Below are 12512 nucleotides of genomic sequence, written 5' to 3' on the forward strand. Positions count from 1 at the left end.
CTCCCTCGCTCATCAGGCTCTCCCCAAACCTCCATAGCTTCAAATGCGGATTAAAACTCACCCGGTCCTCAGAGCGTCCTCTTTCATTACTTAACCTTGTCACCAGGTCACTCACCTCAACCTCCTACCTCAGTCATCTCTACCTCACCTACCTCCTGCCCTCAGGTCCCCATTCACATGCTCCCCCCTCATGTCATCTGTCAGCACCCCCTAGATTGTAAGCTGCTAGGAGCTTCCAGAGGCTCTACTCCTGCTATTCGTGCCGTCACTATTGGAGATAGGTTCCACCCTTCCCCTGATTACTCCCTCGCCCGCCGCGCTTCCCGCTATATTGTGTACTGATAATTGTGGTGCTAATTGTTACCTGTGCTCTGTTTATGTCTTGGTTACTGTAATGTCATGCAAAGTTCTGTTTACCCTGTACTGACCTACGGCTCGGTGGACCACTTGTGGCGCCATATATATATAAAATGTTATAAGAATAATAATGCTAATCATTACACCGTACATGCTGTCCAATAAAAATAAAGTCACAACTAGCAGTGGAAATCACAGATATAACAAAGTGTTTATCATGATTTCAAAGTCCCTTAGGCCGCTATCCTCCTAAAATCGTGGTACATTTTATAGGCATCGAACAAGACACACAGTAAGTCAGAGCACACATGCATTCATTCCGTCTCTTCTCCGTTCTGCAAGGCAACTGTTCCCTAGCGAGTGTCAGCGCACGCAGTCCCGCCTCCATTGCAAGGCCGATATCGGTGTATTACACACTCCCGCTTTCTTCTTCCAAAAAGTTGGCACAATATAATAAATTTAAAAAAACAACCACAAATTAATATGAAGAACTTCTACATTCTCACCAGACTCCGCAGTTTTACATGTGATCCATTCGGAAGCGACGCTGCCAGCCATATTTGTGGACACAATACAAATCTCATACTCTGTGTTTGGCTCCAGATTAGTAATAATTGCACTGGTCACCGGTGGCTTCAGCGCATTTTCGTTTGCGGACTCTACAACTGTCTGCGGGTTGAGCCATCCGCTGGCTTGGAAGACCCGCCGCTCAATTGTCTGGCGGAAGCTTCTCATGTACAGTTCATGTCTTATAATGACTCCTAAAAATATAATAATAATAAGACGTATTTATTGCCTGGAGCACAGAGCACTGACGTTCTACTGTATGAAGCACAGCAGCCAATGAGACATTAGTAATCTAGTGCAGTCACTCTATTGTAACGCTAATTCATTGCTGTGGATTACAAGGCACTGCAGTCATTTGTGCAACAAAAGCGATGCGGATTCCAGCAACACTATATTGTGGAGAGATATATAGTAGCAGCCAATCAGCTCCTGACTGCCATGTTACTGGCTGCATTTGAAAAGTAACAAGAGCTGCTTGGTCGGTACTTTATCTCTCTCCACAGTGTAGATGGTATACTCTGCCATACTAGCAGTGCCCAGGACACCTTAGGGGAGGGACATAGATTCCCTTAGACATGGTTATGGTTAATTTCCCAATCTGTAACCAGAAAAGGCACCCGGCACATTTCACCTTGTACCCGGTCCCATACCATATAACAAATGGAGCCTTTAGTTTTCCTTAATATCCATATAAAATCCATAATACAGTATCCATAATATATCTGATACATTTAATATTATCCCAGCAAATGTCATATGTATGTGCTGTATATATGTGGTAGATATATGTGCTGTATATACATGCTGTATATACGTGCTGTATACTGTATGTGTGCTGTATAAATGTGCTGGATGTATGTGCTGGATATATGTACTGTATATATGTGCTGGATGTATGTGCTGGATATATGTGCGGTATATATGTGCCTGATATATGTGCTAGATTTACATGCTGTATATACGTGCTGGATATATGTGCTGGATGTATGTATTGTATATTTGTGCTGTATACACTGTATGTGCTGTATATACTGTATGTGCTGTATGTATGTGCTGTATATAGTGTATGTGCTGTATATATTTGCTGTATATACTGTATGTGCTGTATGTATGTGCTGTATATATGTGCTTTATATACTGTATGTGCGGTATATATGTGCTGTATTTATATACTGTATGTGCTGTACATATGTGCTACTGCACTGTATAAACCCGCAGTCATTTAGATACTGCATAAGCAGCTGATTAACAGCAGAAATGCATTATATGATATTATTTTCCTGTGTCATCAGTAACTATTTTGGAAGTGTAGATTGTCTGTCTTAAAACAATCCTAATTAGCACTGATCCTCACACTAAAAATAATTGTCCTTGACAATGAGGCAAAAGAAAAAAAATATCATTATAAAGCTTTCTGGTGTTGAAAGAAATGCGGCACGTATGCAAAATTGCAAACGCGTTTGGTCGTAGGCCCCGCAGCATCTTCATGTCCGAGGGCAGGAAAATAAATCCACAGACTCATTTACTGAACCTAAAAAAAAGACCTAATTTTGCTCTTTTCAATTAATTAAAGTTAAAAGTGAGAAGGGGAATGAGGAGAGAACAGAGCATTAAATAGGAGTTTGTGCACACCGCCTTATCGGGGGTGGTGCACAGTGGTACGTACGTCTGTTTGAGGAGCGTATCATGACTGTTTTCGTACTGCGCCAGATCTGAGCACACGGGTATTGCAGGGTTGTACGCATCTCAATCGTTAGGAGCTGATTGGCAGGTAGTTTATCACCGTACAATTTATCACTCTCCAAGGCTTGATAAATGGGGGCCTAACAGTAAGGTAAGGAGTAGGACTTACCGTTAGGCTGCGATGGCGGTGACCACTGTAAATGAAGGTCTGTAGAGCTGGAGTTCCGCAGAACTGGCGGTGCCTGGCCTGCAGGTGGCGCCTGAGCTGTTACCACGGTGATTGGCAGACTCTGCAGACAGCCCTCTGAGGTACATGCCTGGACCGAAAAATTATACTTGGTAAAAGGAGTTAAATCATGAACAGTGGCCTTTGAATCAGGGCCCTCATAAGCCGCAATGGTCCCGGATGAACCCACAGGTGTATACGTCAGCCTGAAAGTCTCTATTGGGCCAGTTTCATGGGGGGTAATAGTCCAGTTCAGAGAGACAGATTGTTGCCCCACAGGGCGGCTGGGCCTTAAGTGTAATTGGCCAGACGGCACTCCGGCTCTTGTGCGATACACCACCGTGGGACTGCTGACCGCTCCATGCACGTTCCTTGCATCAATGCGATAAGAGTAGGCGGTGTACGGTAACAGCGCCGCGTCCATATAACTCTGTGCACCTAGTCCAACGACATAAAGAGACCGTGTAAGGATTTATATTGTCTGCAGCCCAAAGCCCTGTATATGTACTAACATCAGCTAATGTGTACGTGTCCCTTTCTGCACGGCTGTGTATGTGTGTGTACATGCAATAGGGAATATAGATTGTAAGCTCTGCTGGGTAGGAGCGGATGGGAATGACTGAAGCACCCACTTTGCAGCATAACAGCGTATACTAACGCCATATGATAGGACTCCAGGTTTATGACTCGGGATTCCTTTCTGTACATGTGTCAGCTGACGCATGCACCGCAGGGGGTAATAGGAGGAATCAGATTAGCTCACTCTCGGAGGGAAATAGAAACCCCCCCTAGGCTTCCCATTCCAGAGCATTGTACGTATGCGGTAAGCAGCCAAACCTCCAGGAGCTGCATATTCGTAGGTTTGGCCGCGAAATCAGCCTTGATGCATCCCGCCATAATTTGTCATAAAATGTTTATGGTCACGTACACACTAAAGATGCTAAAGAAACGCTGCTGACCATGCTAGCCGAGGATGTCATTGATTTAGAACCATACAGGTCACACCAAAATAAATGGTTATAATAGAAATCTTCGGTCGGCTTCTTCAGTAACCCAGCTGACTTGTGTGGTCAGCTGAGGTGGCAGCCGGGATATTCACTGCACCCCAGCTGACCACACAGCAGCCCACCAATCAGAGATACCTTAATGGAGGTAAGTCTTATTTTATTTATTTTATAACCATTTGTTTTCTTCCTGCATGCAGCCTGCGTCCTATCACACAGGCTGACCACAGGAGCCGGCTCTGGGCCCTGCACTGCCTGTCAGAACATGTCAGGAAGGACGGAGAAGGAATACGGGAAACGGAGCGAAGCCTCTAATAACACTATATGAAGATGGTGATTTTTTAGAAGCGCTTGGTCTGAAAAGATTTAACAATTGAAGTTAAATCTGGATTGATACATTCCCCATCAGAGTTGGGAGAAATGTGATCTACGTACGGAGCTGATGCGAATTTTAGGCCATGGAGGAGATTTTTACTAGAGATGAGCGGGTTCGGATGTGACGCTAGAATTAACGCCAGTTCGGTTTTATCCGGATGTTTCTTATTGGCTATCCAAAACACGTGATGTCCGTGAGCCAATAAGATGCCATTTTGAGAACCGAGTAAATCCGAGTAAAACTGAACCCGCTCATCTCTAATTTTTACGAAATGTCCTTTAAAAGCTCTGTGATAAGTTTATAAACTAAAATAATGTAAAAAGGTGTGAAAACATCTATTATAGTAGAAAAAAGATTGATAAATATGCCCCTTAGAACTTAATCCATGCCAGGCACTCTTCTCACTGATGTGAAACCTCGCCAGTCACTAATGTGAAGCCACACCAGCCACAGATGTGAACCACACCAGCCACGCCAGTCACTAATGTTGTCAAAGTCAAAAATATTACATAGAGAGACCATATAAACTGCACACATATAAGTCGCTATACTTGCAAATATGCGCAGCGAGCACAGCAATATATGGAAACACACGCATTTGCTCGGACATGGCACAGAGATGGATTCGGCACTTGTTTCATACAGTACATGGTTATAATAATGAACAGCACCAGACATCAAGGAGATTTAGAATTGGCTAATGAATTAATGTCATGGATGTGTATCATTCGAACCGAACCAGATAAACACATCATGTTTGGTATTGAAGCAAGCAGAATCAGGTGTGGGTTAGTTTGAGGCCTGTTGTGTTGTTGGGGGACATTGCAGCGGATAGATATGATTATATGTATAAAAGCTAAGATCATATTGTTAGAATAATGGATGCTCAAAACAACCTTTTACTAAGTTTTCAGGGCTGAACCTGATTAGCATATACAAAGAGAATGGTGACTCAATACAAAGGAGAAAGAAAGACCCCTCCTCCAGGTACTGGTCAAACAGGAAGGTAGTGGTCAGGTGTGGCCTCAGAGAACAGATGTAATGTAGCTACACTCACAGACACACACACAGCTACCTGGCACCAAGCAGCATGGCGGCTGAATCCCCAGGACATCTCCCAAACTAAAGGCTAAGTATTGAACTTCACATGGCTAGATAAGGAAACAGACGGATTGCTTTCTGGTTTAAATAGGATATTGTAACTTGGTTGTGTGATTGTTGGGTGTTTGTGGATACTCTGTGAAGTCTGTGATAAATTGGAACAGTATACAATCTGTAGCATAATATTTGTGGTATTTGTTTGCCAATGGAGATTTAAAATAGATTGTGCTGGTTAGTTATAATATATATCCTGTTAATCATAAATACCACCATGCAGTTACGTTTGTGTTAATTACATTGTGATCTGGTCTTGTGATGAATATGCTCTGGTTATTGAGATACTGAAGTTGTTTGGGATGTGAAATTATGAGATGGTTCTAGGAAGTTGGATTACATTGTGAAAGGTGTTTTAGATGGTTTGGAATTGTAAAATCAGAACATATGCATTGTTTTGAGGCTTGGACATTTTGGAAGAAAATGGAGTCTTGTGTTTTCTGCTATGTGATTGTGGTTTAGTATAGAGTGCCATGTGTTTGGACCTGCAAATCTAAAATGGCTGCTGCTGGATGTCTTCCCCTCCCCCTTTCAGCCATGTGGTGTGGTCTTTGGAATCAAGTGGAGGTTTCTCAAAATGGAGTCTAGCTTCCATCCCATGCTGTATTCAGCATTGACTAACTGCGCAGCGATTGTCTCTCACATGTGTAGTTTTATCTGCAACCATGTTGTCTCTTATTTAATGTTATCATGAGCCATTTCTCTCTATCTCTCTCTTCTTCTCTTCCCCTTCCATTTTCCCATAAATAGTAATTGTATTGTATTGTATTTCTTGTGTAGTTATCTGGTTAGGAAGTCTTTGTTATATTGTAGTGTATCATTTGTACTGTTATCCCCTTTTACAAGTATATTAGATATAATACAGTTAATAGGCCTTGGAACCTAAACCAGCATCTGTGTATTTTCTATAGTGATAAGTGTTCATTTGAGCGTCGGTGACGCTCATGCAGCTTTGTAGATGGTCAGGTTACACAAGGTTGCACTTACACCCTGTACTCACATTAAGGTATTCAGTGTATTTCATTGGTATAAGGTTTTAACATAAAGGTATAGTGTTGTAAGCGTCTGCATCGCTGGTGACCTCCTCGTGGTCTCGAGCGTATGCTACGCTACAGCGAATCATTCCCCTAGACATAACCAATAACGTGTCCTGTGATCACTGGGCCGTGAGCGAACGTGACGCTTGAGCGTCTCGCCTACGGCTGAGCGATCGCTACGCAGATAGCGTACCATTACGGTACTTCTTGAGCAAACAGCGTACAGTGTTCTTAGCTTCATAAAGGGTTGTTTATACGACAAGGAATTTAGCATTGTCAATTGCGGGCTCGTCCTATACTTCTCATATCTGCACTAGGTAGATCAGCAGACATTATCCCTCCAGCAAAGGGTGGGAGGTTGTCTCACAGTGCTGACGGGATAAGCGTCTGCTTCGCTTAGATAAAGAGTGCTGAAGGAACCCGGTAACCGGAGGTAAGAACAGTACGCTATTGTCTTTAAAAATCTGGTTTTTATTTCAATTTGGTGCCAACTACACACTCAGGCCTAGAATAACTTTAGGAGTTTTGAATGATGACTTTCTTTGTGACAAGAGACCGCATGGTCTGTCCACCATTTTGTGTGACCCTCATGGAGGTGGAAGGGGGAGGAGCAGCGGCCATTTTGGGAAGGTCAAAAAAAAAAAATTTTTTTTTTTTTTCTGAGCGGCTGGTTTTCAGTTGACTCAGGAAACAATCAGCCATCCACTGTCAAAAAGAAATCATCATTTAATGAGTTTTTTTTTTAATGCATTTATTTAATCTATATCATAGTCAATCATAAGTAATAGTGATTGGTACTTATATGTAATTTCATATGCGTGTGCTTACATCAATGTATGTTATTAGATTAAATTTAGAATTGCATTTTCATCTGTGTAAGTTTCACATCTCACCTTCCTGTTTGCCATTTGCATTGATAACGTGCTGAGAAAAAACAAGCACACAGCATAGAAGATACTGTGTGGTGTTTGGTAAGCGTTTATATAGTGAAATATCGCTTATAGTAAGGCGATACAGAAGCCACAAGACAATAGCACACATTTGTTCAGTTTCCAAAATTTAGTTTAAATACCTTACTTTACTGTAACGCCTCTGGGGAGAGCTATCAGACTACGGGAAATGATTTTTCTGATCAGAAAACTATAAGAATGATAGTGGGTTGAAAACGGTATGAGTGTATTGAATCCCGCTTTGTGGACTTTGTGATCTATGTGATAAAACGGTATTGAATTCCGCTTTGTGGACTTTGTGAACTTTGTGATCTATGTGGAACGTGATGAGCACGATCTGAGTGAAAACGTGCAACAGAGTGTGATAAAGTTTTCGTTGTATTACGCTCTGGCTGTTTTGGAGCACAGTAGGGAGACTCCAATGATCCTACCATTTATGGGCAACAAGTGTCTATAAGTGGTACGATTGGACCGCACGGTTGTATGTGTGACCAATAACGCAACGTGATATGAGGTCGTATATCCATGCGTAAATCATGCCCTCATACGTGTTGTAGGGAGCACATGCAAGCGTGATTTGTGTAAAGAAAAAGGAAGGGAATTTTCTCAGGAAAATCTCTAGAGATAGGGCCTGCAACGGCTACACGTGTCTGCTAGAAGGCGGACCGGAGATACCCGGAGCAGAAGAAGTTCAGTGGAAGAGCTTTAAGGATTTCCAACGAAGTTCTGTGTTTGGTGCATTTTAGGAAGTTTTTCTGTGTTAAAAAGGTCCACAATGGCAGCCAAGTGCACAACACAGAGACGGTCGGAGGTCAGGATTCAGACTCCAGAGGCTTGCAGACCCCGAGGGTCTGCTCGGTTAGTAATGTGGGGGAAATATGGTCCCCACACTGAGACCTTTTGTGATGAATGGACACGAATGACTGCGGGGGATAAGGCACCATTTCCCGGGATAGGTAGTTTTGACTTAGAGGTGTTGCATAATTTAAGGCAAAGGATCAGTCTCATAAAATCCTGGAAACAACGAGTTAAACATGATGATTGTTTGCAGTTATGGCAACAGGAAAGTGAAATGCAAAGAAATGTAACTTACATATCTAACTTTCATCTTGAGAGGAGAGACATGGCATTGAAGAGGATTATGGTTGCAGAGAAATGGCACAATGTTGTACGATAAAAATGCACTTAGTAACTGTATTAAGAAGGAAAGTGTTAAATGTAATAATGTTTATGAAAATGAAAGTGTAAAAAAATTACAAATGTTAACCTGTGCAAGTCGCACCCCATGTTAAACTTCCCTCAGGATTACCAACAAGAAAGTGAGCCCAGAACGATGTCGGCACCTCTTCCAGAAGCCATCCTACAAGACATCCAGGTGGACACGACCAAATTGGTAAAGGCAATAATCAAACCCCCTAACGGAGGGTCAGGTGAGGTCGTGTCCACAGGTACGTACAATGTTTTATATCACGCACAAACAAATGTACCCCATATTGTAAGACCAAAACAAGGTGATGTAATTGAGTTTAGTCCTGTCAGGGTGATCACAGTCCCCAATGGGAAGACTGACGATCAGGGAATCATTCCCGTCAAGGACAGTGCAATGCGCCATCCCTGGTCCCGGACAGAATTGAGATCAATCATGTCTGATTACCCAGATCCTAGGAAAGATCTAACTGTATGATCAAAGATTCACAGAAGGCATATCAACTCCCTAGACAACGACATAATCATGGTATCCAAGGAACCAGGTAGGTACAGGGAAAGCGGTTGAGGGTGATGAGCATCCAAACGTTTGAGGAGGCATCAAATCAACCAAAACCCCAGGCCATTGGCACATGGAGGAACTTAAGGAGTTGTGATCTGTGCAAAAGAGAACTGCAATAACCCACATAAAGTTAGACCCCCTAGACATGAAAATGAGCAAAAGTTATGACACACCAAATTACAAGCAGGGATCATATAGGAAGAATTTTGGGCCACACCCATAATATATAGTTAGGAAAGGTGATTATTAGGAATGGAGGCAAGCCTGAGGTAACGGTTAATAAATTGGGAGGTCATTCACTGAAGACACAGGAATGACCAGGTTAAACGTTGTAAATGTATTTGTGAAAAATGTTTTTTCTTTCTCTCTCTATCCCCATCTCTGACGATTATTGGTAAGAATTCAAACATTGCATATTCGCTTGGTCCTTGCAGAAGTCTACCAAACCCCAGCATGACCTATCCACCACAATGTATTCTGGCCAGATACAGACAGTGGAATAATGCAAGTGCTGGTGGGGAGGGACTGCTCAAGGAAACCATTAGACACGTAGATACGACAGCCTAATAAGTCTGACAATGTTTTTCTAATGCTAACAATGTTTTCTTAATGTTGACAATGTTTAAAAATGTTTTGTTTCTCTTTTCTCATTGGTGGTTATTGTCGAGTTATGTAATGTATATATGCACATGAATTGTTCTCTATCTCTTTTGTTTTTTTGTTGTCTCTCTCTTCCCACTCATGTTTCCATGGTTTAAAGATGGTATGTCATCCCTCAGTTGGACCAATGGTAATGCCAGATTTTTTCTCCTTACAGAAAGATCGCCGGTTAGGAAGGAATATTGCATCACCAGAATGTTCGTTTGGAAGACTGAGAGACAGCACCTTTGAGAGGACAGCAGAACAAGAAGAACAACAAGACGAGAGAACTTATTATCGTAACAAGTTCTCTCCCCCTCAAACTGTTTTCTTATACCCCCTTTACAAATTTCTTCTTTTCTCCTCCTGTAAGATGGACTTGCCCCAAGAGACTGTGATATGGATTTTCCCGTTAACCATGATGTTGACCAGAGCAGTCTGTTTCGGTGAGAGTACCAGTGAGGTCGAGAAAGGATCCAGAAAGGTCCTGATGACTGAGACGGAGGTGTAAATTTCCAATAGCAACCCAATCACCAAGCAAAGGCGAGTACCGGGCACGATCTAACAACCATGTTATCTGTAAACATTTTCTTTGAAGGATTGTTAGTTCAAAAAGAAAAACTGTATCTGTAGGCTCTGTGACAATGGTTGAAGATGGATGCATAAAGAAATGCCAATCCAGTCTTAATATCCATATGGACCGGCATCCATTGAGTGACTATCACTCCTTAGTGGGTAGTGTGTTAAATAAAACTGATTGTTGGGTATGCTCTCAAGTACCTCAGGGTCATAGTAAATCAGGGCTAGTACCATTTCCTTTAACATTAGGGGAGGTACTTGAGCTAAGTGGTGGGAGACCGGTGGACAGGAGGTTTAATATCTCCAGCCCTCCTAGTTTGAAGCTCCACCAATACCATGTGGATAGGTCCCTCATATGTTTTAACATCTCCAATCCCAGAAAACCGGGAAATTGGGAAGTGTCATGGAGCAACCTTACCATGACCTTTTCACACAGAGCAGATAGAATGCCTACAGATACAGAGCTCGTACGCCACATAGCCAGTAGAGGAAAATCTTTCCGGTATCGATATACCTTAGGGAATAGGATTACTAGAGTTGGAGAGGTATCACCAGGATACTGTGCACATATCGTACAAACCGATACGTGCATTAAGCAGTTGGAAGAATTAGGGTCAGGAGATTTCACCTGGAAGGTTTGTAACATGGTCATGTCCTTCTCCGTCCCATATGTTCTCCCCGATGATGCATATTTCATATGCGGGAGAAAGGCGTACAAATGGCTTGCCCCAAACTCTGAAGGATTGTGTTATATTGGAAAAGTATTGCCCGAAGTGATGACTGTTACACATGACAAAATGAAGGACATACACCGTGGTGCCCAAGCTCCTTATACTCACACTCATTACGAGCACCGAGTTAAAAGACAACTGTCAGAAAGGTTAGAGCATCCGGCCTCTGATCTTATCCATGAATCCACCGGGATTCAGGTTCTGGTAGCGTTAGATTTCACTCGTACCGCTCGGGGAGTGATGAATTATAGATACATTTCCGCACTCGCCAATTTGTTAGATAATATCACTGAAATGTATGATGACACGTTTAGATACACTGGAAGAGAACTTCAAGCTTATAAAACAGAACTAGTTCAGCATAGGATGGTTCTTAATTATCTTACAGCAGTAACAGGCGGATATTGTGTTACATTGGCAACACAGTACGGCATAAAGTGTTGCACGTATATCACAAATAGCACCGAGGATCCGGTAGAGGTCATAGACCAAAAGATGGACGATATTCTCCAATTGAAGTGGGAATTTCGTCGAAAACACAATCTCACCCTTGCTGCTGTAGGTAATGAGCTGACTGGTTGGGTGTCATGGTTGAACCCGCGAAATTGGTTCTCCGGTTTAGGAGACTGGGCTCAAGGAGTCATAATGGATGTTGGAAAGTTTCTACTGTGTATTTTGGGTGTCGTTATATCGTTTGGATTGATATTTAGATGCGGGCAGGCTTTGATGAGGTGTAAACAAAGTACGAAAGTGATGAGCTTGAGGAGTGAGGAAACTGTAATTAACCTGGATTTGATTTATGACCCAATGCTAGAAACCATGACGTAATGATGTAATGAGTATACGGTCCGTCTTTCACCCATTTCTATGTTTTCCTCCGAGGTACAAAGACCCACGTAGACGAAGGATTTGATGAGCCAAGGGGCCGACAACGGAAAGATGGAAAGAAGAAGAGCAGACGACCTGATATACAAGATTTTGATGGACAATGCCATGGGTACCCCAGTTTCCCTAGGAACTTTAAAATCACGCTAGCCCAACATTTTTTTGTAAATCCATGGACGTTGTTTGCTTTACTCACGATTTATGAGCAAAAGCACAAAGAAGAAGACTCCAATCAACCGACACCAATCAAGACCTCAATCGACGAATGTACATTTCCCTGACATAGAATACCATTGCATTTTCCATAAGTGTTCTTTATCTTCATCTCTACAACCCTCAGGTAATGACACACATAGACGATAGGGAACTCAGGCACAGATATCAGCAACCACATACCTCCCCCATTCATGTATCATCAACTAAAATGTGCATCCCCATTTTGTTACAACCACAGCCGAAATGAGCTCGGTAGAGTTTGACAGCCCATCCACAGACCCTTAGTACGGGATAAGAAGGAATTCAAATGTATACTTCGCAATACCTCGAAGCTTGATG

At 42.5% G+C, this 12512-nt stretch overlaps 1 protein-coding gene across 1 annotated transcript in view; it reads right to left on the reverse strand.

The window, feature by feature from the left end:
• USH2A (usherin) overlaps window positions 1-12512 on the reverse strand; it is a 1656840-nt gene that overhangs the window by 1220301 nt on the left and 424027 nt on the right. Inside the window, exons 16-17 of the mRNA XM_063919430.1 lie at window positions 2777-3271; window positions 864-1118 (exon numbers count right to left, since the gene is read on the reverse strand). Coding sequence (XP_063775500.1) covers window positions 864-1118; window positions 2777-3271 — 750 coding nt within the window. The remainder of the gene's footprint in view (window positions 1-863; window positions 1119-2776; window positions 3272-12512) is intronic.

Source organism: Pseudophryne corroboree, chromosome 4 (genome assembly GCF_028390025.1).
Source record: "Pseudophryne corroboree isolate aPseCor3 chromosome 4, aPseCor3.hap2, whole genome shotgun sequence".
Classification (NCBI taxonomy): domain Eukaryota; kingdom Metazoa; phylum Chordata; class Amphibia; order Anura; family Myobatrachidae; genus Pseudophryne; species Pseudophryne corroboree.